Source organism: Aythya marila (assembly GCF_965140915.1).
Source record: "Aythya marila genome assembly, chromosome: 7".
Taxonomy (NCBI): domain Eukaryota; kingdom Metazoa; phylum Chordata; class Aves; order Anseriformes; family Anatidae; genus Aythya; species Aythya marila.
Genome location: NC_139048.1, coordinates 11,997,263 through 12,024,837, shown reverse-complemented (window position 1 = coordinate 12,024,837; position 27,575 = coordinate 11,997,263). Strand labels below are relative to the sequence as shown.

The window sequence follows — 27,575 nt, the reverse complement described above, 5'->3', positions numbered from 1 at the left end:
CATACTCATGAGATCCTAACGGACTTGAGGAAGGATTTGTTATGTGAAAAATACCTTCCCTCCCCCAAACTATAGAAGTAAGTCTCATAAAATATTTCTCCTCCCTATTAATCTTGTTGTGTTTTCCTTGTGTAAACTCTTCAGTGTGTGGCTTTCCTCCCAGAGGTCATACCAGTCTAGCTCAACATCCAGTTAACACTGTCCCTATTCCTCCCTGAAATTTCTGTCTCTGTCAATGCTTAGAGACCCTCAGGGTAACTTTGAACCATTTGATTTGAACTGGCTGTACAGAGATGTGTGGATGGGCAATCAATACCTATCATGATTGTTTTTTTATGTCTTTATTTTTCTCTGAGATGGTACAGGGAATCCGTACCATCTGCAGCTGAAGTCGATCTGAAATGTAGCTCAGACTTTCAGCAATTTCCATGGTACTGGCAGAGCTCCTGGGCACGGTGGGCTCTTCCGAGTTTTAGAAGAAGCTGATGCCTGGTTTGAGTTTGGGGGTGATGACTGTTTTCTCTAGAAGGCCAAACAAATGCCTTTTGAGATGGACACTCTTAGGTCTGCCTTTAGGGCTAAAGGCTTATGGTGTCACTTTGTAGGGACAAGAAACGACACCTGCAAGCCCTGGTTGAAAAGGGCTCTGTTCACTTCAGGTTCTGCTCTGTTTGCACTTTAAGTGGGAAGTTGCTTGCACCATTATCCAGAGAGGTATGCTGAGAGGTGTTAAGTTTCACTTCCCAAGGCTTTTCAAGAGGGAGAACATGGGGGCCTCTTCCCTTTTCCACTCATATTACAAAATGTAACATAATTTATCAAGGTGTTTAAGTGTGGGCTGAAATTCTTAAGAGGGTCTTGTTTTCCTGGTTCTCAGGTACCAAGGCATCAACGTATTAATCACTGCTGTTGTCCCTTCCCTGGCTCCTTCTGCTATTTCCCCTGTTGGGAAGATTTCTTGGCAGCTTTCTATGTCATTTCATTTGTAGCTCAGCATCCTGGGAACCCCAGGAGCTGCACTGCTCTCTCTTGCCTCCTGATTCCTCCAGTGTAGGTTGTCACGGGATATGTGAAGGTCCCATTCTCAAAAAGCTAAGCTGCTCTGGTGGTTGCCTTTCCTCTGAGGATGACCTAATGAAGGCAGAAGTGTGAGGTGAGCAGGGAAGAGAGGGTCTTGGGTCTTGGCTGTTGTTAATAGTCCTCCTGAATGAGATGGGATTGGCAGTGTGGATGCTAAGAAGCAGAGAATGGTGATCACTCACAGCTTGCAGATCCAGCAGTGTGGGAGCAGCTGCAGTTATTCTAGACAGCAGGAATTCCATGTGGAAAGTGAAAAGTTTGTCAAAATGCTCTTCATCATCTGAAGTAATTTTACACTTAGAGTTTTGCTCACTTCAGAGAAGTGTACGTCAGGCCAGTATTTTAGCCTGCTTGCTAGGATGAGCGAGAACAAGCAAATCCAGAATTTTCCTAGATGTTCTTGTATAGAGCAGCTAAGTGTAACTCTCACAATACACATCTAAACAATTCCTGTGGCTCATGGGACCAAATACTTCTGCCAAAAGCTGTTGAATCAATTCAGTCTTTTGCTTCAGAAATTCCCCTTAAACACACTGATATCAGCATTTGCCCATAATTACTGATAGCTTCTTAGGGCACCTATCAATAATATTACCTTTTCTGTATGCTTGGAGTCTCATCAATGTGTGTCCAAAAATCTTAGTTGAAGTGATATGATGAAAAATGGCTTTTGTAAAAAATGCTTCTTCTTATTTTTATTTTTATTTTTAAATCTGAATCAAATTCTATTTGTATTGAAGTTGATATCTTTATGAGAATGTATTTTTTTTCAGGCTCCAGAAAAAAAAAGAAAAATATTCATTATTTATAGCTTTAGAACTGGGGTGGGAGCACATTTCATTTCTCTTCGAAGGTTTATGGAGAAAAAGAAGTTCCTAATTAATCTATAAGCTATATATATCTATGTTTGAGCTTAGTTCAGAGAAATAGTTTATTACTATATTATTGCTTGTAAGTGTGGTTATTTAGTCAAACTTAGAAGTGCCAAGGTTTAGTAGGACATGAGTGTGTATTTCAAGTTTATCAAGTATTTAAGGCTGTGCTAAATAAGCGTGCTTTGCTGAATCAAATACAGCTGTCAGGTGAGTAGACATCAACCATAAACCACAGTTGAGGTTATACCAGTTTGTATGGATACTGAACTTCAGCTCTGAAGCTGTCAGTTTAATAACTTAAGTAGAAAACTTCCCCAAGAATAAAGAAATGCAATTTATTTATTTATTTATTTTAATGTGAAACCTCCCAGTGAAATGAGATAGGGAAGAAATTAAACTTTGATTTCCCGGTCTAGAGCCTTCTCGTGATTTCTGTAGAAGCTAAATACACTATGTTCAAATATATATTTCTTTCCTCCATTTTTTAACTAGGAGCCAAAGGTCTTAACAGAAATCAATCTGTGCAATTTATTTTTAACTTCACCCTGCTTAGCTCCAATTGATTTTTATCTTTGCAATCGATGGTAGAGAGAACGGCTTGGCGGGACAATGGAGCACTCTCCAACTTGTAGGGTTTGGTCTTTGAGTCTTTTATTGAAGAAATCATTAAAAGCTTATTATGAAACTAATAGGATGAAGACGTTTAAATGATGAACAAGATTACACCTGTTTTACTGGTGAATAATGCCTGCTACAGCTGATCTTCTCTTGCCCCTATTTAAAATGGCTCTTGCCCCTGTTCAGAATGCTGGACAGCTCTCCAGAGGGGGAAATTAATCCATACAGATGAAAGAAAATGCAACCCAGGTGCTAGTTAAAAGTCTTCTTAAAGCAAGACAGGCAGTAAGTAGTTGGCTACTTTCCTATTCACTGCTGGGTGTTTTTTGTCCATTTCTAGCAGTATTTCATCTTTGCTGTGCCAAATGTTATCAGAGTAGGAACATGAAGCTAAACATCTGTTGATAAAAATTGATTATCATTTTTCTTTTATTTATTTATTTGCATTTATCTTGTTTCTGGGGCTTTTTGTGCTGTACTTTTTATTATTATTATTATTATTATTATTATTATTATTATTATTATTATTTATCATTTTCTCCCCTTGCCACATCTTGTATGATTTATCAACAGTGTCTGCAGCTGGAGATGTAAAGGATTACTTTGGCAGACTCATATGTTTCCTCTGAAATCCCTCATGAGATTTAATGTGTATAATTATCCACCTCTCTTAAGTTGGTTTCTGTATGGGTAGTGTGCATTTGCAGCTCTAACATGGCTTATATTTTGGAGTAACTGTGCACATTTTCTGCAGGAGATGCTTTTAAAACAAATCTAGTATTTTCTCTCAAGATTACTCCATCCTATTGCTTTGCCATCATAGCTCTGTCAGAAGTTAACAGGGACAGTAAAATAAATGCAGCTTTGTCTTAGCAAATTTTCACTGATGGGTCTGACACTCTAAAATGTGGCATGCTTTCAAAGCCTACTGAATTTAGCAGGCAGCTTGAGGGTGCTTAGCCCATGGAAGCACTAATGCATGTCTCTGCAGCATAGAGTCCTATCTCCTCATGTTCAGGTCATTGTCATTGTGTATTGCCTTAATGAATGTGCAAAAGGGGTGACTTTAACAAAAGCCACAGGGAGATAATTCAGCCTAGATGGTGTGGTTTATGTTAGGGCGTTGGAGAACCTCAGTACACGGAAATATCTGAAAGGTGATTGTCCTGGCCATGCTGAGAAATCAAGAAAGAAGAACATTACATTAGGCTAATGCACGTGGATTCTTCCTCTGACCAGCTCACTGTATCTCCTGAATCTCTTGTGACTAACAGGCTTAAGCTTGGGAGAGGAGACATGACTTTTCACTCCTCGTGCTGGCAAAACTTGTACAAGGCTCAGACAGCAGCTGGCTCTGAAAAACAGCAAATTCACTTACTAAGGAGCAAGCTTGTCTGCCTAATGTCATAATTGTTCCATGCTTAAATCCACAAATCAATTTAGGGGATGCTATGCCCTCAAGAAGGAGAAAGGGTAACTAAGGTTAAAACAGTGAGGAAGGATGCCATGGCACTCTGTGGAGGTGTAAAACACAAATCAAGGGTGTCATTACATTGCTGATGTAGTGTTTCTCAAGTTTTCACTCCTACCAACTCATTTCATGTTACTGGGAAGGAGGGAACTTGACAAGCAAAGGAAGCCTATCTCTTCAAAAAGTAGGGAGTTTATTGGAAATAACATCCAAAGACATACTGTCAATAAGGAAATTTTAAATTTGGTTCTGTAAACTGACTGAGTTGCCATTTACAATGCTTGAAGTGGGAGGTAAATTACAGGAATTACAAAGTCTAAACATGTCTAATGATTGTGGGTTGAGCTGTGCTATTACCAATTCTCTTTTCCTTTGAACGTTATCAACAATGCGAAAAGTAGATGTCCTGTTCCAGTAACTGTGCAAGGCAAGTGGTTGTTATCCTTGTAAACCACCCAGGCTGAGAATCAATGTAGGAAAGTCCTCTGTTCTCTTTCAGCCATTAGCTTAGAAATCACGTGCTAGCTGCACGCTGTCGTTGTGTTTCCACCAATGCTGATGAGAGGCTGCATCAGCACGAGTACCTTTAGCCTTTCTGTGGGGTCTTTGAGCAGCAGGAGGCAGCTGAAGTCTTGCTTAGCCCAGAGTCATTTTGGAGATTTAGTAGTTCTGTGTTGGTTACAGCAATACACGATTTACATCAGGAATTATGGATGTCAGCATCAGTTAGCCAGGAAGATGAGATTGAAGCCTGATACACTGTGATCTGCAGTGTCTGCCATCATTATGGGTGTCTTTACGTTCTGGGACATCATAACTCCTTATAACTCCTCCTGCTTGCCTTTTGATCTCATTTGGATGATAGATTTTTTTTTAATTTTATTTTTTTTCTGGTTAAACAAAACCCAAACCTGCTCATAAAGAATCATGTGTTTCTAGGCATGTCTCAGAAATTATGGAGATGAATGGATTCTGTGATATATTCTTTACAATTTCCACAGCCTTATGAAAATACTTCTGTTGTCTTCCATGTTTGATGTAATCTGTCCTTTTGTAGGTCAGCATGGGTGATGAACTAGCATATTGAAACTCTCAGGGCTTTTAAAGGGAAACTTCTCATATTTCTTTACGTGTTGATTGATGTGAGACCAGATTTTCATCTTGTTAAAAAAAATAATAATAATGCAAGTATTAAAGAAGAGTAGTGGATCATGAGTGGAGGAAGGAAGAAAACATAGGTTAGGAAAGACAAATGTGTTTAATGGCAAACACATTCGTCCAAATGAATCATTTCCATGGGCCAGAAGCCCAGTTAAACACATAAAATAGAAATCCAGAAAAACAGATTAACAAGCCAGTCATTAGTAAAGGAGGAGGAAAAAAGACAAACCCAGCTAATTCTGTACTGAACATGACAGATGAGCTCACAGCAAATAATTGGGTGACAGTCATCAAATGTGAACTAAAAGGAGGCATTAGCAGGGAAAACAGTATCATAATCTCTGGGATTTACAATGTTGGAGAGTTTGCTCATAGGAAAAAGAAAAGTTCATCAAAATAAATTAAGTTGGGCCTTCCAAAATTCATTCTGTACCACAGTGCTCGCCAAAACTTTATAGAAGGCTTGATCATTATTTTTAGAACAGTTATAACCACGGATGTGTAAATCATGCAAGATGAGGTCCTGGCTGAGATAAGCTTCACACAACTCTTGCCAACAGAATTTGTGGGTGGCTTCAAACTGGCTCAGAAAGACCACAGGACACAAAGACTTTTGCTTCTAAAACTTTGTCAAGGTGATCTAGTGCCAGGTAGAGGACTGAAAGGGAATTCATCTAATGCACAGTGAACTTGAATCATGTTATAATTTCACCTTTCTGTCATAAGAAGAAGAAAAAAACAGTTAAGTTTTGCAGTGGCATAATTTTTTTAGCTATGTAAAATCTTTTGTGTGTGACAGACTTAGAATAGAACTTGGCATGGGGGGAATTGGTCACCTGTTGATATTCCTTCTGCCATATTTTCATATGAGTAGCTTGAAGATTGTGGACTATTTCCTATGTTAATTAATCATCACAGCATCCCTATGAAGTATGTAAATTTTCTTATTATTTTAAAGAAAAGTAAATGCCCATGTCTCAGTCCATCAGAAGAGGTGCCAAGGGACCTAGCCAAGTAGTCACCGGACACAGTAATTAAATCTGTACTCTGCTACAAATAATGAGCTGACGTTGAAATCATGAATGGTGTAAAATGAGTGTATGAGGCAGCGTTACACCAATTGAGAAATTGGCTCTTCCAATGGAGGTCAGAAATACCACCAAGAGAATAAGGAATATTTAAATATTCCCTGCGTTGTTCACATAGCATGACCTAGAAGTGAGGGATACTTTGGGCATTGTTTTTACAATTGATCAATACAATTACTGAAAAAATGATTTTTCGTTTTTGAGTTGGTCTGATGGTGTATCAACTGCATAGTCTGTTCTCTACTGTCAAAAACTCGATTTTGATAGTGGTAGTATTAGATGGGAAAGATATCCTTCTGGAATAACACTGACAGCCCTTTCACCATCCTTGCACCTGAAGAGCAGGGCCCAGAAATGCTACTGGGCCAGTACACAGTGAGCCTTGCCTTGAGTGAGTCAAGTGAGTCTTTTTTCTCTGTCTCTGCCACTGGCTTGTTTTGAGACTGTAAGCAAATTGCTCTTGGTTTTTGTGTCTGTTTCCAACTTTAGCTATACGTTGTCTGTACAGTTTCAGCTCACTGTGGTTTGGGCTGGCTTTCTGCCTTCTTATGTGGTGTATGCCATAATGGTTGTTTTTTATTTATTTTATTTAGTGAGTACTAAATACTACTGCAATATCATTACAAGTAAAAATGTCAAATAAGCAGAAAGAAAAGTCTTAGTGTAGAAGCCTGTTCTATTTCTAACCTTTCCTTTCTTTCCAGTTCTTCAAACTGTCAATAGAAAAGCCTTATCTTGAGTTGATTAGATATCAAATTTCATGACCGCTAATGTCATGTCCTTCAAATGACAGCTTCTCTAGGGAAGAATACTACCATCTAGAGGTGATATCATTACTGAGAATATAATTGATGTTATAGCAATATTACTTGTAAGCTTGTTCTGAAATATCGCTGTCAGATAAAAGGGAGTATATCTAGGAGAGAATCTAGGACCTTTCTGTTAGCTTTACTGGAAACTTAAGCCAACAAATCCATATAATAGAGAAGTGCTGTATGTATTGTTCTATCTCCAAACCTGCAAGCTTGCCAAAACAGCAGAATATAGGAAATTCAACTTTGTAAGCCTCATTGTAGCTAGGCCTGAAATGGTGCCAGAAAGAACACCCACAGCAAGACTAAGACTAGTGACAGGTTCGAAATCCCATATACTGCAAATTATCAGGTGTAGATCTAATCGATGTGTGGCATTTATATGCAGTCTTTACAGCTCATTCACTCCATAAAAGCACAGATTTGGATGTGTAGCAGTTATCCCCACACCCTCATTCAGAGATGGTATGATTTCAAGGAAACTAGCTTAATAGTGACAAAGAGCACCTAAGAGCTTAGCTCCAGCTTTCCAAGAGAGAGCTCATTGTATTTACTGTTTGCATTAAATAATGCTAGTGTGCTCCTCTCATGTTAGTCACTGCAAAAGGTTGTTGGCAGACAATTGTGGATCTGAGGTGTAAACAAGCAAAGCTGTGAAGCAGCAGAGAAAAGAGGTTATCTCCGTCTTATGGAAGAGAAATGGAAGCACAGAGACTTTAAATTACTTGTCCAAGGTAGTGGTGTTGGAATGGTGTGGTGAAAACCAGATCTTCTTCTTTATTCCACTTTGTACTCACTTCTTCCTTTTTTATGAGATACCTAATGTTAAAATCATGCTGGAATTGAAGCATAAGAGACAGAGTGGAGAGTACAATAGCACAGCTTAAGTAAATAATGCTCCAGCCCTCCCAAGTCTGGGATTTCTTTGATGGAGTTACACAGAGGCTTTCAGGGACAGCTGTGCAGGTCACAGAAAAGATATCTGGAAAAAAAAAGTTATCAAACCCTCTTAAAAATGTCAGCATAGGATGTCTCAAAAGGGCCATCACTCACTTTCTTTGATATTTCCACAGGTGACAACTGGTGGAAGAGCAAATTACTATGTGTCATACAGACGGGAGCCTTTTGCGCAGATTAAATTGCCCAAATACTCTCTTCCTAAGGTGAGTGCACCATTTATGAACACCGATATATAGTATCTTGAATAATACAGCCTGCCCAGTGGTAAAGCACCTCAGTGGAGTTCCTCTGTGGGGAGCTACATTTGTTGTGCTACCTGAATGATCTTTCTTAAAGATGAGGTTGGGATCTGTATCTCTCACTGCTTTTGATCAGTGAGCATTTTAGAAAGACCAGGCTCCTTTTTCCTCTGTAAAGAGCAAATGGGAATGAACAAGTACCTCAGAAAACATAGAACCAACCAAATAAAAATGCTACTTCACTGAGATCCTTGCCTGAGCCTGTGTTACTGGCTGCAGATTGTTCCTCACGTCCTTGACGGATCTGGTGTGTAAAACCTTTGCCCAGTCTTGTTCTGTTCTCTAATGAAGATTTCTCTGATAAGCCTTGCCATGACAGCAGAGGTTCTGGAGAATGCTTACAATGTTGAGCGCTCCTGCAGTCTCCATACAGTGAGAGAAGCATAGGATATGTCAGCTCCACTGTCCCCATCTTATGGCTGGATATTTTCAACAAGTCATGGAGATGGAGATGGCTCCCTAGAAGTCGTACCTTGGTGATGCTTTGGACAAACAGAACCACTGCATGATGCTGCTTAAGTATTAGACTAAAATTCCCTAGTGCAGTCATTGTTTAGGATTGTACAGAGCAGAAGGGACCAACCTTTACAGTGCCTTGGCTGGATACAGGTTTCTGGGTAGCCTGATGAGCAACTCAGACTGCTCCTGCTCTTTGTAGCCACAGAATGGATACTGAGGCTGCTGTTGTATGGGACTGATAATCAGCAGTAATGGCCTTCCCCTTTACTTCTTTCCACAAGTGAGAATTTTTGTGGGATAATTGTAAAATTGTTGGGCAGATTTGCATGGTTGGCTGCATATAGCTTTCTGATTGCCTGTGGCGTATCTACAGTCTAGCAGATATGGGATGCTTGCCTTAAGTTGTAGCTGCAAACTTTAAATAGTTGTGAGAAATCTGTCTTGAATTCCTGGCGTTGCACATCAGCTTCTTCATATTTGGGTTGATGACAGTTCACAGTGCATTGACACTTGAGTAGCACAGATACAGTTTTGGTTTTGTTTGTTGTCCTTCTGTGGTGTGGGATTCACAATGTCAGTGCACAGTCTTTTGAGAAACACTGCTGTCATTTTTCAGGAAAAAAGCAGTACTTATGCCCCCACCTTCTGAAGCACTGAAAGCTGCTCATCATTCAAATGATAGAGACAAGTGGATAGAGAGAATGGGTGCCCTGTGATTGTCCTCCTTGAGTGACTGATGATGTTGTAGGTTGCTGGCTTGCTATGTTTTGTTAGTGGCCCTGGTTTGGAACTTGTGCATAGTATAAAATCAGGATTGCTTTTGTCATAAAAACAAACAAACAAAAACCTACTTTGCTTTAAAGTTTCTTGGCAAAGTCTTTTAGACATATAAAGGCTTGTTTATGTTGTCCTTAGTTAACAGAACATTTTTGCTGTACAGTAATAACTATCCTGTCAGCTGTACATTAATGAATTCTGCGGGGGTTGTACATATGTGAGGCTGGCAATAGAGTAATGCAATATTTTCACTGCAACTGGTTAAAACAGATTGAAGTCATTGGGTGATTTGCTTTATTGTCACACTGCTGGACTAGGTTGGGTATGTGCTTAATCTTCAAAGAATTAGAGCTGTTGGGCAGGAACCAAACATTCCGGTTTAGTCTCCTTTCATTGATGGAAATGGCAAATCTCCCACAGGCTGCACTTAGTGGGGAAAAAAAATAGGCTCTCAAACATTTTTACTCCACATTCCATACTGATAGGCTATGTTAAGTCTCCTATCTACTCTACCCCTATTTTCTGTCTAGATAACTCACACGGAAAGTTACATGTAGGTTACCTCCTAGGCAGGATAGGAATGTTAAGCTGATTTTCTCCCAGACACTCTTACCCCAAATGAGTCTCTCTGTCCTTTGGGAGACTTCCAGAAGTAAGGTTTCTTGATGCAGAAATAGTGCAAGAAATCAGTGAAGGCTCCTTGGCATCTTGGGGAAACTTTGAATGGGTAAAAAGAGATAAATAAAGACCGACATAATTGCAGTGCTTTTGCTTATAGTTGATCCAAAGTTTGTTCAACAAGGGTGGCAAGGATGAAGTGCTTCAATACACATCACTACCCTAGAAATCATTTCCAGGTCATGAACCTCCTTTAAGCAAATACTGAGGAAATGCACTGTCAAATCTCTTTGATATTAAAATTAAATGGAAAAAAAACCTTGCTCAACCTTCATGTCTTTGTCACCAACAGGATTCCGGCAAAGGTTGGTGGGTGGATTATTTGATAGCCTGTATTGAACAAACTATTAATAGAAAAGTGCCTTATTAAAAATCACTACCAGCATTAGCTCAAACTATTCTTTATGCCTCAGCTTTAAAAATACGTGAACTCACTTCTTGTTTCTTGAAACGGGTCATTTACCTGTCGGAAGCACAGCCTCTTAGTTCAGCATGTGAATGGAAATTGTCTCTCGTTTAGCCTGGTGCTACACCAGAGCTAGTGACTATGAGAAGACTCCAGGCTTCAAGGCTGTGAATCTTCCATGAGTGATAAAACTCGCTTTCAAATTTATAAATAAAAAATGAAGCTGGATGAAATTCCTTGAAGCTACCAAAAATGAAGAAGGCAAAAATGCTTTGCCCAGCTGGTGGTCATTAAAAGATAGAAATGCAGAAAAGTCACAATGGTGGTAATTTATTGGCTCGCTCTAACAGAAAATTGTTTAACATACCTATAATTCATGCTCCATCTCCATTCTTTCATAAGTCATGGTAATTACTACATGTCCCAAAGGGCAAAGAAATATAGAGATGCTAGTAATAGGCCTTTTGTCTTCTTTTAACAGGACATGCATATTATCAGCACAGTTGAGAATCAGGTGTTTGCAGCTGTTCAAGAGTGGAACCAAAACGACACATACAACCTGTATATCTCAGACACCCGAGGGGTTTACTTCACCCTGGCCTTGGAAAATGTGAAAAGCAGTAGAGGACTGGAAGGGAATATCATCATAGACCTTTATGAGGTATGTAGTAAAGGTCACCCTACAAGAACAGCCACTGCTTGCTAGTTCAGGCAAGTGTAAATCTCTTACCTGGACTGCAAGATCTCCATTTGTTTTGGGATTGGCCGAGAGGCATTTACTGGATTTGATGCTAAGCAGACTCATGTGGGGATAGATGTAGAGCATTCTGCTACTGGTGTGATATCTGGTTGTTTTCAAGTCAATGACTAGTTATGCTATGTGACATTTCCAAAAGGGAAAACAGTTATCTCTCTCGTTCTAATGTAGATGTGTAAAGAAGGTCTAGAAATAGGGGGTTTCCTCTTGGACATCTAGAGATACCTACTCATAGACAGGGAATATGAATTCTACCTTTGTAAGCATTGAACAGTTCATAAATTGTAAGCAAAAATTCATAGGTGTCATTTGCCCAGATATAGCAAATGGAAAACTTCTACCCTTTGTCATCTTCTGTTCTTCTTCTGCTGCTAGCCTTTTCAGCCTTGACCAAGAACAGTAGTAGTTGTTCCAGTTCCTGGTTTCTTCAAAGCATTCTGGCTTTGGTGGGTTGATATCTTGTTGCCTGGAAGGCAAAGTGCTGAGGCTCAGGGCTCAGCACTTTGCCAGGAAGAAACAGAAATATTACGTACTTGATAATACTAATAGTAGTGGCTGCAGACTGACATGGGGAAGTTTTACTATAACACAAAGAAATATGTTTCCAGTTTCATATAAAAGTCAGAATTATACATTTATTTCAGCCTGAATAATGACAATTTAACAACATCATCAGTTTGTTTATAAAAATCCAGGTGGTTTAAGGCAGTAAGAGAAAACTCACAAATAACACATGGATCAATATGAAGAACACGCTTTACATTTTACTTCCATCTCCTTAAATATATTTACCTGCCTCTGAAAAAAATAATTAAATCTGTATTGTGATGAACCAGCTGAAGTAAACATGCTTTATTTCCAATTTCTGGGCAAAGTCTGTGCTCTGCAGCTGTGTATCAACCTTTGCTGTTAAATGCCAATAGAGATTTTCATGGGATCATTCAAAGGGTAGCGTCACTCAGGGAACTTTAGAACCAGAAGGATTTTCATCCTGGCTGTTGCCTGGAAGTTCCAGATCTGCCACAAGTTCCTTCCTCCTGTCTCACTTTGACAGCTGTGCAACAGAGACCAGATTAAACATGAAATCTGCCTGGGGACATTTTGGCAGGACCATATTCTGTTGGAATTGGTTCTGCTGACAAAAATCAAAACATTTGGAACAACTGGGTTGATTTTGACAGAATTTGGGAAATGAGGAGCGTGAAGAAATCAAGTTTGCAAAACATCGATGTTTCAGCGTATTCAGGATTTCTATATTTTGCGTAAAAGAAGAAAAAGACCAAAACAAAAAGATTCCATGCTGCTTCTGGTGTAACCTGCTGTTTCCTGTGTTACAGAAATCTGGGAAGGGAGTGGGGCAGACCACATCCCTGGGCTCATAAAGCTAAATGTGCATGCTGTCCCTGCAACGCCATGATGGGCCTGTCTGCAACCACTCAGGAAAACCTAGAATTGGGCTGTTTGCTAGGGATTTGCTCTGTGAACATCCTTATCTTTCCCTTCTAGAGACAGGGACTGCACAAGGCATTGTAGGTGTATTTATAATGCCATTCACAGTCTTCTAAGGCTGGACTGAGATGACTGTTGCTTTTGCTGAGAGCTTCCACTGCTGAGAGTGCTCAGATGGGCCTTTCCTTTGGCTTGTTTTTCCGATGTATTTTTTTCATCTCTCTCCATTTTTCCTAGGTAGCAGGGATCAAAGGCATATTCCTGGCTAACAAAAAGATAGATGACCAAATCAAGACTTTCATTACCTACAACAAGGGCAGAGACTGGCGTTTGCTGCAAGCACCGGCCACCAATCTAAGAGGGGATCCTGTAGTTTGCCAGCTGGTGAGTGGCAGACCTTTCTAAAGCACAATCCACTCCTTTAGTGTCTCTTACATTACTCTCCAGGTTGACAGAACTTCACATAAGGGTGGGTAGGAAGGATTCTTGCCAGAGATTTGCAAAATCAGGTGCTTCAAAATGGGGCACAGTTTATGGATGAGAACGTTAGGTTGGGCTTGCAACATAATTCAACAACATTCAGTGAACAGGCATTTTACAGTAGTCTGTAGCCCCTGTGTTTCAAAGGAGCGGTGTTCCCCCAAACTTTTACTGGTTACTTTTTCCCTGATTTTTTCTCCTGACTTGCTAGGTGTTAAGCAAGTTGAGTAGATTTCCTTTAAAATCTACGAAGCTATGCAAAAAGAAAATTCTTACCATCTTGCTTGACCTTTTTTATTGAACTTACATCAGAATACGAAAGTTACTAAGGGGAAGTGCTCTAGATCATATTGTTGGTAAAAACAAATGCAGATATGATCTCTTGTAATGCAGCATTTCTGTTTCTCCTGCTCTCAGCTATTTTTATATTGCTTATTCAGAAACTGAATATATGGTTCTATTTGCAACAGTGTTAAAAGGAGAGGGGTCGGTTTTCAGAAGGATCAGAGCATCTGTCTGCAATCACCAAGGGCTCCTCTGTTACTTGACTTACTGTGAATTGAAACTTCTGCCTTTTATTTGTTTCCTGTCAACAGCCTTTTTGCTCATTGCACTTACACCTGCAACTCTCAGAGAATCCATATACTTCAGGAAGCATTTCTAGCAAGGAGACAGCCCCTGGACTGCTGGTGGCAACAGGTAAGAACCTAAGTGCTTCTCAGCACTCACCCGTACTTCACCTGTAGCCTGAGTGTGTGTGAGGTGTTTTCTGTTAGTGTAAAAGTCTTCTTCAGCTCTGTTTCACCAAGTGCTAAGCTAATTAACTGTCATGTGCTATGGACTGGGAGAAGGCATGTGGTCTGTTCAAAAAGCATAATGTCTGCCAGGTATTTGTTGCTATGCAATAACCAATCTGCAGGTCTGAGCCCAAATGTGCATGGGATAATTACCAACAGGCATTATTAACTTCTCTCTCTTGACGTCATTGCAACCACTGATACAGGTCTACAAATTTTCTGGAGTTATCATGAATGAGAATAAGCCTGTATTCATGGCTATGCTCCCTGGCAGTATTGGTATGTTCCACCTTTTGAGCAACAGAGTTTTAACAAGCCTGTTGGGTGAAGCCTGGACTTCATGAATGCCTATCTTGTGCATGGTACCTGCTTTCTACACTGTGTTGCTCCAAGACTGGCAGCACTTCATCATGACTGCATGGGTCATCAGTGCTGTGGGACATTCTGCAAAAAGGTGTTTTGGCAGGTTGCAATGTTTTCATGACAAGCTGCTACAATACTGGCACGGTGGCAGTGGATGACCCACTGTAATTAATTTGACAACTGTCACAGATGCTTTTGTCCTCTATTGCCTGCACACAGCATGCAACCTAATCAGGATGGATAGAGCTACCACCCGTAGTCTGAGCTCCCACAGCTCTGTGGGAGCTGCTGGGACAACAAAGTGCTTTCTGAATGGCCGGTGCTATTGAAAGCTGATCTCTGAAGCAGAGGGTGCCTTTTCACAGAGAGGCTCCTACATACGTTCAAATACATTCAAGTAGCTTAACCATTCTTTCCAAGGCTCATTTTAACTCTAGTTCTCTTTGGCAGTTTAATTCTTAATTCTTTAATTCAAGTGGCTTGCAATTGTGTCATGTTAGCGCACTGCCTTTATAAATTCGCACCATTTCTCCCAGCCATTTCCATTCTCATGTTCTTCTGTACTTCCATGTGTCTGCCTGACTAAGGCAGAACCTGAAACACAGGTTCCCTTCATGACATTTATAGCTCAACAAGGGAAACACTGTGTGATTTCCAGTTCACTGATCCAGGCCAAACAGGGCGAGATAATTTGGTTTAAACCTCCAGATCTTCTTATGCTTAGCCGAGTGGAGTCATCACTCCTGGCAGGTCACACTTGCTAGACGGATGTGTAGGAGCAAGCCCTAGCCATGATGCTGTGATTTCAGAGACTTTTTTCTTTAACCTTTTAGGAAGCAGAGGCAGCAGGACAGTGAGATTCTAGGCATTGATCTAAATTGTTAGTAAATGAGGTTCTTTTCAAGCTGCCAGTGCATGGGATGAATGCTTTCCCAGTCTAACAATTAACCTTTAAGAGGCAGAATATAATTTCTGCCTTATTGTTTTGTACAATAAAAAGCTTAACCTGTTGGGAATATACACATCTGTTTCCACTAACCAGTTTCACAACAACAGGAGTGTCTCACCATGTTGGCAAATGTGTTCCAGGGTAAGCATTACAACTTATTCTCACAGGCATGGGCTACTCAGAACCTCTGCTAAGCAATCTTGCTCTTTGATTTACAGTGGTGCATTTCTAGCAACGAAGTGAAGCTCAGACTTAATAGGAGGGCAGAGGTTAGATTCTTGCTAATGGAAGAATTATATTTTAATATCAAAGTCCTCTTCACTTGCTTGGGAGTTAGTATATTTGGTGTTGGTTTGAATCCTTATAGCTGAATGAATCTTAGGTGGAAAGAATGAAGAAAATCATGGAACAGCTTTACACAGAAAAACAGGCGGGATTTCCTCGTACCTTCCTCTAAAACAGTTTTGTTATTCTTGCTGGTGTGAGGGAAGGAAGATTAGCTAGGTGGACAATGTGGTGTTTCTATATCCTGAACGCTGATGGAGAAGTCTTTATTGAGCCATCGTGCATCCCTGAGCCAGATGTTTTATTTTTGGAAAAAGAGTTGTCACAACAATGTGCCTAGTTCTATTCCATAATGCTGACAGGAGTGTGTCAACTTCCATCTGGGTTTTAATTTCTCATTTTCCAGCATTAAATGTCAGAAATTCAATTAACATTTTCATTGGGGTGTTTTTATTATGCTCTTGTTGATGCTACAGATGTGTAAGATTGCCACCTTTCCCTTTGATTTTTTTTTGAAGAAAAAATATTAGTTCTCCCTCCTTCCATGGAAATTACCCCCTTTTTAAAAATAATCTTACTCATAAGGTGTAAAAGTGGCTCACTGTGTAAAAAATGGACTTGGAATAAAGGAATCACAGGCTCAGCAGCAATATAGTGGTTGTGGGCCATTATCACTGGGAGATCTTATGATGGAGTATGTCAGTGCTACCTCTGCCTGCTTCTTATGGGACAGGCTTTCATACCACCAGAATCCCACCTAGCACTGATTGAAGGTATTGTTGACAGACCAGCAGGAAAAACAGATAGCTTTTCCCTAAGCCATTGGGTGCTTTGGGAAGCAGGGAAGTCAGAGTTAATTAGCTTAGGACAGACCTATACTGTTCAGTGAACCTGGTGCTTGTAGGCATTTTAGCTTTGGAAACAGAAGCAAGATGCTGACCTCAGGGTTACATGGGGAGTAAGCTAACAAGGTCTGCTCAAAACATTTGCAAATTTTTCAGGTATAGGAGGTCACTCTTGATACTATTGCTGTATGCTCAGATTGGTTCTAGAGAGCTGGGGATTTAGTACAAACTCATAATTACATGATTAAGATGTATCACTGTTCTGTCTGCTGTCTCAGATGAGGGACCTTTGCAAGCTGTTTCAAGCTCTGAGGTGGTGTCTCCAAATGGTGTTCTGCTGTGCTGTTTGTATATAGAGTTCAAGTTGATGTATGAACTTTGCACTGCTTTGATGTGTGGCGTATCCATTTTCTAACACATGGTGAAGGCAGAGTAGTTCATTCAAAAGGGCTATAAGTTGAGGCTCACAATTTGTTAGGTCAATGAGAATAATCAATATTGTCTTGAATTATGCTCAATATGGTCTCTACCTCTCTGCTAAGTCATTCGACCCAGCTTAATTGTCTGCACTGCTTCTGTCCCCAGATGAGTTTCAGATCTAAACAAACAAGATTCCTTTAAAGGGAGCTAATATTTCATTACATCACAGTCCTTGTTAATTCCAAAACATTAGTAGACTCAGGAAGAAGCTTTGCTTGTTAGACTGCAGGTTCTGAGATCTGCAAAGTTTTTGAGCATTTTGACAGAATCTCAAATAGGCTTTCTAGTCTAATCATGAGCTTCACTGGTGCCTGGGTTTCACCTTTAAACTGGGTTGTGCAAGTAAGTTGCCTTTGGATATTCTCCTTTACATGACAAGTAGAGACAGAAGTAATTACTCATGACAAAGACTGGCAGATCACAGAGATCCAACTTGCCAGCCAGAGCATGATGACTGAAAGTTGAGAGTAAGACGTGTGCACAATGGAGTATCTAGTGGCGAGGGACGGTGGCCATTATTCTGCTGCAGTTCTGATGATTTGTGTGTTCCAAATGGTTTCCTATGCAGTTTTTCAAATATGTAGGTCTAGAATAAGCCTGCCTTTAGTGGGTTGCAATTATGAGCAATGCAGTCTGTTGGGAAAGTAAGCTGGTAATTCTGTTTCTCACCAGTGTCAACTTTCAAATTGATACTGGTTTCATGTTTGCACAACTCTTGTAAATGAATCTTGACACCTAACTGTGGTGTTGTTTTTAGATAAGTATAGAATAAAGAACAGCAAAAAAGCACTGGTCAGACTAAGTACTTTTGTTTTCCTGGAAAAAGTTCTGTGTTCACACAAGAACTTCTGCCCCTTACTTTTGTTGCAGGTAATATTGGCTCTGAGCTTTCCTACACTGATATTGGCATGTTCATCTCTTCTGATGGTGGAAATTCCTGGAGACAGGTATGTTTTGCAGAGAGCAGGAAAGCACGCGACATTTTACTATTATTCCTTCTCTTAGCCTTCCTTTTCCAGTGGAGTAGAGCATTCATGCAGTGCTTGTTTTGCTTGCAGATCTTCGAGGAGGAATACAATGTGTGGTTTCTGGACTGGGGAGGGGCATTAGTGGCCCTGAAACAAACGTCAGTGCCCATCAGGCACTTGTGGTAAGGAAACTGGTTACTTTGAGAAGCTTTCCTGAAGAGGGTAAGCTGACAGCAGTGCTAATACCTTGTGTCACCTGGTAAACATTTTCTAGTGTCTACAAGATGAGCAAATGAGATCATTCTTTTCTGCATTTTACATTTTCTTTGTTTCTGGTAATTAACACAGTGATTATTGCACCGTTATAAAAATATAATGGCTATATGCATAGTTACATTTATATACATAGTTACATTTATGAAGTATTTTTTGCACTAGTAATGTACTACAATTCTTCAGGTGGGGTTTCTTTCTGCTAGCAGATACATATATACTGAGTAAGAAGCAGTCTGTGCTTCAGGTATTTCTGAGAAGAGGTGTCCCTTGCTTCTGCTTTTTGTTTGTAGTAGTATTAATCTGGTAAGACAGATAAATGGAGGGAGAGAAGAGGGCAATAAATGCTGATAAGGATGGTGGAGTTATGTTGCTAAATGTTACTGTCTACTAAAGGATTCCAGGTTTGTTTTATCACAACTGATTTTACTGCAGTCATATTGTATGAATAGCCATACTGAGTCAGGGCCAGGGGTCAGTTTAGGCTGCAGCCCTCTTGTCAACAGCCTCCTGTAATTTGGACATACAGGAAAGTAGTAACAGGGCAGACCCATAATGATGTTCCAGCTACTTCCTGCTTAGGATCTTTCTTCCTGTAGTTAGAGTGTGTTTTTGCATGACTTAGAAACATTTGCTTGTGCTAGGTAACTTGGTAGTCATGAACATACCTGAAGTTCCCACAGGAAAGAGGACACCGAGAGGACCATGCCCAAATCTTTAAACCAAGCCAAGTATGATCCAAGGCAGGAAAGGTGTGTGTTAGCGAAGAGTAGAAGTCACTAGCAGTAGGTGCATCAGACTGTGGCAAGTTGAGCTCTGGAAGAGTGAAAGGTGAGCCAGTTTTTGAAAGAGCTGTAAGTTAAGTATTAACCATTTGTGGCTATATTCTTTAACCCAGGTGTAACTGTTTTAATTGTGTCTTTCCTTGTGGAGGCTCTTTGGACCTAACAATACGCTATATCCAAGTGCATGTACTTAGATTTCAGGAAAGATTTGGTCACAGGTTGACTTTCCGTAGGAGCTGAGAACCCAGTTCACCTTTGTCTGCTTTGGAAAGGTTTCTTTCAGATATTCTCCCTTTCCACCAAGTCTCATGAAATAGCATGTGCAGTACTATGAGCGACCCACCTACTCCATTAAACGAGGAGTGATTTAGAGCTGTTATCAATAAGCTCCAACAGGTTTCTTCCAAAATTGTACCCTTAGGGGCTTTGGAATTTGCTTCATATTGTCTCAGTAGGCACCTGTTTTATGAGCAGGAGTGGAATAGATTAAAGGGTACGTGTATATCTATTAGTTCTCAGGCAGAGACATTGTACAATAAGTTTCATCCTGGAGAAAAGAGGGGTGGATAATTGAAAAGCTGAGAGAACTTTAGCTAACCTAATGAAGCATGCTGTTCCCCAGAAATTGAAATGCTGTTTAGATAGATAAGCATGCAAGCAGAACAGCATCCAAATGCACAGGTGTACAGGAAGATACATACATTTAAATAAATAGATTTGGGGCAGATAAGCTTTTTGTATGCTGTTGTTCTTTCAGCTTTCTGTCTTTGGTCCATAGTCAGTTTCCTTTTCTGGCAGATGTGCATTGTGAATCGGGTGAAGGTTTCCCTAGGCACTACTACTAGAGGCAGATATTTAGGAAATGGTGCATGCAAACCTTGGCTTTTCCCATTAGAGAGCTCAGGTTATTGTAACCCATTGTTTGTAATACATATTGCACTGACTTGCTAGTCCTTAGGTGTCATCTCTGCGTCCCTGATGCTACCTACTTGGAGTGGGGAGGATTCAGTTTCCAACAGGACACCCTTGGGCATATTCAGCTGATCAGGTGCATGTGTACATGCATGAACACACACATGCACACACTCCCAAGCTTTCCTCACCTGGAAAATAAGTCAAAGTTCTCTTTTATGTGGAGTTTAAAATGAGAAGTATTTCCTGTTGTTTAGAGACCAAGTTTATGCCATGATTGTCTCTCTGGTAATGTCCTTTTGGGTTATGTCAGCTTTTACATCCCAGGTACCTCACAGAATTAGAGAGAACTCTTAAACGACCCTGCTGGGAGAGGATTAAATAATTTCAGAGCCAAGAAACTTTTGTGCTTCTCTGTTTGTTCTTCCTTCAGTGGTAGAACTTGGAGCTGAAATTCTGGTCGGAAATTATGTGAGAGCACTTGTGTGAAATCTGTGGGCAGAGATAAACTTTATCACTTAGAGCTGTTGGCGGGCAGCAGCCCTGGGAGCTTGATGCTGACTCTCAGGTTGACTGCAGAGGTTACATGTCTTTCCTGCTACAGTGGCAGCTGGGTGTGCATGCCCTCCTCTGCCTGTTCTCTGCACCCTTGGGTGCAGTTTGTCAGGGTGACATGAGGGCTGGCAGCTCCCTGGGGCTGGGAAGACAAGAGAAAGGGGACAACAGGGCAAGGCCTCACAGCTGGGGCCTGTCCCACTGCCCCAGCCGGGAAGCAAGGCAGCCCTGGGCCTGGGTACCAGGTACCTTTGTGGGGACAGGGATGGTTGTAGGTAGGGACAGATGATCCAAAGCCACTGAATTACCCTGGCTTGTCATGGACAGTGTGAATGCTCATTAGCTCAAAGAAGGGAAATGCTTTAATTTTAACCAGTGCACAGTTTTTCTTTAAAACTCTAACAGGCAAAGCACACCAGACTAGCCACTGACTGTGGCTCAGTTTGGCCTCCTTCCTCTACCTCTCTGTAAAACAGGCAGCTGCTGAGATGGATGGCAAACAAGTATTAACAGGGATGGAAAGATTGTAGCTAATGCCATATGGCATTGATAACCACGTGGTTTGAAATATCCTATGCTGTTAACAGCAATTTTCTTGCATTCAGAGCAGGGTTGCTTATGCTCTGAGCACTGCTTCATGCCAGGTGCTCTTTTGATCCAGAAACAGGACTTGGCAATGCCCCTTTATCCCTTGAGGTCTGATGTACAGCTGGATCAAGTATATCCATGTCCTTATTGCTGGTGTTTATAGTTTCTAAGGTTTTGATCTTTCAAAATACACTAAGAATATGAATTAGTGGGCTAGGAGATGGCAAAGATTGGTGCCTGTCTGTAAATCTAGCAGCTGGATCTTGCAAACCTTAGCCAACATTTAATTGCTGCAGTTGCTCTGGAGTAAGTCTTTTTATATGTATAAATCTTGTCTGCTTTTATCCCAGGGTGAGTTTTGATGAGGGAAGATCTTGGAGTAAATATGGTTTCACATCAACACCACTTTTTGTGGATGGATCCCTTGTAGATTCTGGCATAGAGACCCAGATAATGACGTAAGTATATCAGCTCTTAACTTTCTTAAAATGTGGTGGTAGAAGGAGTGGATGGAGATCCCCTGGTGCATGGTGGGCCTCCTGCTGTGCAGTGTAGCGTTGTGTGGCTACACATGCAGTGTTGCATGAATGCATGGTGGTGTTCTGTGCTTTATGCTGATGGTCACAGACCCAGATGGAGTGTCCGTGCAAACAGGTGATGCAGCAAAACTCTTCCCAGTAGTAGCAGGGGGCTATAAGAAGGAGAGATGATCCCAAGATCTGACTTGTGAGTTTAGATGGGATTGTAGGACAAGCTCCTTCTCCAGGGGATGATATAGCCCTGGTCAGGCTACGGAGAACTAGTGGTATTATCACCCCTAGATGTTTTCAAGCCTTGGTAGATGAAGATACATCTGCCCTGATATGTAGGTGGTAACAGTCTCTCTTGGAATAGGAGGCTGGACTAATTAAGTCCAGAGGCTCCTTCTTGCAAAGGCATTGTGTTCCTTAGAGCTGATGGCCCAGGGACTGCAGTGCTCTTCAGAGGCCAGAGACCTGTATGGTTGCATCTAATGTCAGTTTTGTGCTTGCTCCAGTTGTGCTGCTTGAGTGTCTTTTGAAATTGCTGCTGAATATGAATATTCCTCAACCTCACTGCTTGCTATCTGCATTGTGTGTTGTACATCTGGTTTTAGCTCAAGCTAAAGGTGTTCTCGGTCTGCATATGCAGAGCTGAGCTCAGAACAACGTTCCTGGACTGAGGTGTAATATGCTTTGATCTACCCATACAGTGGAAAGAAGAGCCTGAGCTGACAATGAAGCCACCTCCTAAGAGTGATGTAGCATTGGGTAAGGGTGATCTAACTGGTGAAGTAAACCCTGCCCAAGAGTAGGCCAGGATCTGAGTTTAACAGTGCAGGGAGAGAGTGAACTTTTCAAAGGAATCTCAAAGAGTCGTCTGACTTCTTGAGCTAAGCAGATCTGAGCATTCTGCTCTGGGACTCCAAACAAAGCAGGGACTAGATGCATTGCCTTTCTTGCTTGCGGAGATACCTTCATACCTGTGTTTTCTTTGGGCTGGCTGGAACAGCTTTCCGAAAAGGATCAGAAAAAAAGCTGGCTAAGATACTGTCCTTAGACTGGGGCACATCTGCAAAGTCTATCTGCTGTGTTGTGAAGAAGGTTAATCACATCAGACATTCATGCATGTCTGATGTTGTATTGTTCCTGCCCTAACTCAGGGGTGGGAAATGTGTAATTTTCATCTTATAATAGGTTTGCTTTTCCTGCTTTCTGCACCTTATGTTGTGAAGTGCTCCAGATTTTCACTAGTTGCAAGAGGAAGGAGAATCAGGCCCAGTATGCTTTCTTCTAGGTTACAGTCCATCTGCTTGCTTATGTGGCAGAAATGCGTAGGTGCATCTGATTGCTGGTGCCACAGGTAGTGACAGACTGAAAGGAGACTGCTGTGTATGCTTGTCACCAGTTTCTTAAGAAATCTTGGATCAGATAACAGTTGTGTCTGGGGCATTTCTGCTAGTGATTTGAATGTATTCCAACTGGGTTGTATAATTTGTGTTGGTTTGCATTTCAAAAATCTGACCCATCAGCCTTAAACACAAGTGACTACGTGGTGAGGAGTGGTCTGTACCTGCAGTTGAATAGTTTCTTACATGGGGGCTTGGAGACTCACCTTAGCTGCAAGAAAAGGACTGGGGGAAATCCTCTTCTGGTAACGGGTCATTAGAGCTGGCTTTATTTATTTATTTATTATTTGTTTGTTTTATTTTTATTTTTTTGCCATCTGTGCCAAGACAGATGAAGTGTCTTGGTGCTGTAGTCTTGGACAGCCAGAGGATCAGGAAGCTGTAGCTAACTCCTGTATAGGCCATCTATATCTTCTGTGCTGAACTGTCCTGGGAAGGCCAGGGTAAGTAATTATGGAGCTACACTCTTAAGGGACTTGGAGTTTGTTTTCCAAACAGTGCTAGGGCAGCACAATACAGCCTCCGTGTTTGTGTCACAGATAATTGTTTAGATTCTTATTAGAGTAGACGTTGCATCAGTTTTGGTAGAGGTGTTAGTTTTTCCTTTCGTCTAAAACCAACCCTTGGTGTCAGCTTTTTCTTCACGAAAGGGGAGTACTTGTTTACATAGAAGAATATATCTGTGTATCTGCTGAAATTGGCAAATATTGCCCCAGCTTTTTCCAAGAACAAAATACAACAGTGTGATATACTTGTGAGCCTTTTCACAAGACTGCTGTGAGCATCTTTTTGGGGATATACATACCAGTCTGACTAACGATTAAAATCTGCATTCTGTCCACTCTACACATTTTTCTCCAAATGCAGCAATAATGTTTCACTTTCTGTGTTTGTTAACGTGGTGGTTTTCAATGACATTCTTTGTGCAGTGATGGATGTGTGTCACTTTCCAACCCCCAACTTACACAGCAGGATCTGAACTCAAATCTGCACATCAGCACCTTCACTGAAATCAGTGAAGCTAATCAGTTTCAAGTAGCTGTGGATTCAACCCATTTACTTTATAAATCAGTGTGGTTTTATTCTGAAGCATAAGATGTATTTTAAATCTAAGGTTACCGTTACTTGTATTTCCCTAGTCTCCTGATAGGGACTGTAGAATGAAGGTTATCTTGCTAAATCAACTTTCCTGACAACCAACTTTTTTTTTTTTTTTTTCTTGAAATCTTTGCAGGCATTTTATTATTATTGTTATTATTATTAGTCATCATTAGAAATTTTTAAAACTATTCCTAAGAGTCTGTAAAAGGTATAAAAAGAAATTTTAGATGATATTTAAGGAGAAATTCCTACTCACAGTCTTAAGGGAACTGAGTTAGGAAACAGCCCATTTATGAAGTGTGACTGAAAACCACTTCTATACACATCACTTAGGTGTTTCTCAAAATGAAAATTTTAGCTAACCGATCTATAAGGGCAGTGTAGGATCATACTGAGCTTGTGGTAGCTTTGTCTGAGAGGAGATCAATGCCTTTTTGTTGCTACTGGTCATCCTCTAAGCTGGAATAACATTTTGCTGGTTGGAGTTATGTAGAATTTGTGTTTATGAGTAGAAATTGCAATGGTTTCAAGAAGCTAATGGGAGCAGCGTAATGGTTTGTGATCAGCATCCTCCAGATGAGGATGGAGTAGTTGCAAACTCTTAGGGTAGAAGTAGGACATAAAAAGAGAGGGGCCACAACTGCGCTAATATTTGAGTCAGGGAAAAATTCTGCCATTGGTTTGCACCAAAGTGGTCTGTGTTCAACTACTACTGAAAAATAATGTCCTGAGAGGGATGTGTATTAAAGTCATTATAGCCTGACTGTTATTACTATATTGCATTATTAACAATGCTATCATAATACTATTTTATTAAAACCAGTATATCAGTAGAATGACTGTTATTCCCAACTTTCACTTCGTGGCACATCCTGTGAGTGGGCTGTCTGGGTTGTAGGAAGCTGCCACAGTTTTAGCACAGAATTTCATATCGCTTCATGGCTGTTAGGTGAGCGTTTGCAGTAATTATGCAGTATGTAGGAGCATACTAGGCTTCAGGATCCTGTGCTTCATGGTATATATATTTGTCCTAAAACATTCCTAAAGAACTGAAAAGTGTGGTAAAATCTGCAGATTTGTGTGCATTATATGATTCTGAATATATAATATAGTTCGGAGTAGTGGAATTTGGAATTGCTTTTAGTGGGGGAATTTACGAGATAGATTGCAGAGGTGTGTTGCAACCTGAATTGTTTTATGATTTTTTTTTCCATTTTATATGGCTGTAAGAGTGCAAAAATGAATTATTTCTTTACAAACATAGCTGTGTGGGCTCCACCTCAGGATGTAGATTTGTGACACACAGAGAAAAGTACATGAGACTAAGTGAGCTGAGTTCCAAACCTGACTTGGAACTACTGACTAAACAAGGTGAATCTACTCTCCATTCTCCATTCCTTGCTGACCATCTGCTCCTTTGGTTCCTTTCACAGTTATTTTGACACCCATCTCATCTGACAAGACGGTCAGTTCTGCTCCCTCAGTGTCATAGCACTAAAGCAGGTGTGTGTTAAAGCACATTGCGGTGTTTGGCACAACTGTACAAAAAAAAAGGTGTCCTTTAGGAAAATAACTCAAACGGATAAGGCTGAAGGGTTTGGCACATTCTAAGGTGACCCAATGAGTGACTAGAAAGTACTAGTCTTTTGGAAACGTACAGTGTTCTAACTTCTGTGCTGCAGCCCTTGCTGGTGACTGGTACGTCTTTTAATGATTTTGCTTTCATGGGTTGGGTCTAATGTTTCTGTGTTGACAAGTCATAGGTACAGGATGTTACTTGCCTGAGGTAGTCCACCAGTGAAAAGGAATCCAGTTTTATTCCCCTTCTAGTATTTTCTCAGTAGTTGCTAATCTATACCATTCAAATCAGAGACAAGATGTTTTTGTGGGGCCAGAAAAGGTCTTTATGTTGTTCCAGCTCTTACTCATAATTATTATCCCTGCCACTTCATCTACTGAGCTAAGCATCTCTATAAACCTATGTAAACAGAAATAACCTCTTTGCTTCATGGTCCTGTAAGGCTTTGCTATCATTCTAGTAGACTCATTATACATGTGTGTGTGCAGACACTCATATATGGATGGGGACCATTAAGTTTGTCTCTGGTGATCAATATATATTTATGTAGAGACACCCATGTGTGTGTATATAAATGTGTGTTAATATGTACATATACTTAATGATCCATATATACATCTGTGTATGCATCATTGAGTATTAACATTTTCATTGAGAGGATTTAATACAAACTGGTCTGCCAACGTAGCTGTGACTGCTTCCCTTGGCTATGCATACATTAGAAAAAAATCTTGGTTGTAAATTAATAGGTTATGAGCCCTGGTCCTTTCCAACACCTTCTCATTTACATGGCCATCCAGCTTTACCAGAGGTGAAGTGGGAGCACTTTTTTTTCCAGGAGATCCATATAATTACTGGCAACGCATCACTGGGTGGCAGAAGAGTGGGACAGAATGACTAAGCAGTTATGAAACATTGGAGGTGAGTTGGAGGCCAGGAGACTCTTGAGGTGAGAAAGAGGGCATGAAGAGCACAGACAACACTGAATCAGGCCAGAGGTAACCCTAGCTCAGTTCCCTGATCCAACAGCAGCAAGCAGATGATGCTAAAAGTATTAAAAAAAAAATAAAATATATATTTTTTTCCCTTGTACACTTTGCTAATTTACGAAGATTTGTAAATAAGGGACTTTCTTGGCCAGACATAGCATCCTATGCTTAGTGCCCTATGGTTGATTTTCATGATTTTCTTCTCTTTTTTTTTTTTTTTTTTGATGATTTTTTCCCTAAATTCCTTTAAAAGTTTAACAGTTTCATTGTGGCCTGGAATTTTGTGAGTTAACTCTTTTTCTGAAGAACTGACTGACTTATGGAAGACATCAGCAAAGTATGTACAGGCATGAAGGCAATGCGGACAGATTCTGATTAGCACTCAGCCCAGGTGCAGCAGATTGAGTACGAGAAAGGGGCAGTAGCTCCCAGGTCCAAGCTCCCACTGAGTTCAAAATTACATGGGAGTCAAGAGTCATTTTCCTGTCACTTTCTGATAAGGTGATTATCATCTTTCCTCTTTAAGCAAAGTAACATTCATTGCCTTTCGCTCTAGTCTTGCTGTCACGTTTAAAAGCTGATATAGGAAAGAAAATTACAAGCTGACACAATGTCCTTGAATGATCCTGCCCTTTTGCTTAGGGGTAGGAAGTTGTGGATCTGCCACCTCTGTGTGGTTGTACTGAGGGAGGTAAGGTGAAAACAGAGACGCAGTAGAAAATAATGCCTTTTCTGGGATGTGGGCAGAGGGGATGGCTTTCTCCCTGCTGGGCCAGGATTCACCCTCCAGAGTTGGCACCCTGTTAGAG

The 27,575-nt window shown here is 40.6% G+C and overlaps 1 protein-coding gene across 1 annotated transcript in view; it reads left to right on the top strand.

Annotated features, from left to right (window-relative positions):
- SORCS3 (sortilin related VPS10 domain containing receptor 3) overlaps positions 1-27,575 on the top strand; it is a gene marked incomplete at its 5' end in the record, with an annotated part of 274,223 nt that overhangs the window by 200,417 nt on the left and 46,231 nt on the right. The window contains 7 exons of the mRNA XM_082764642.1: positions 8,179-8,268; positions 11,166-11,345; positions 13,128-13,274; positions 13,967-14,069; positions 17,960-18,036; positions 18,148-18,239; positions 21,521-21,628. Coding sequence (XP_082620768.1) covers positions 8,179-8,268; positions 11,166-11,345; positions 13,128-13,274; positions 13,967-14,069; positions 17,960-18,036; positions 18,148-18,239; positions 21,521-21,628 — 797 coding nt within the window. The remainder of the gene's footprint in view (positions 1-8,178; positions 8,269-11,165; positions 11,346-13,127; positions 13,275-13,966; positions 14,070-17,959; positions 18,037-18,147; positions 18,240-21,520; positions 21,629-27,575) is intronic.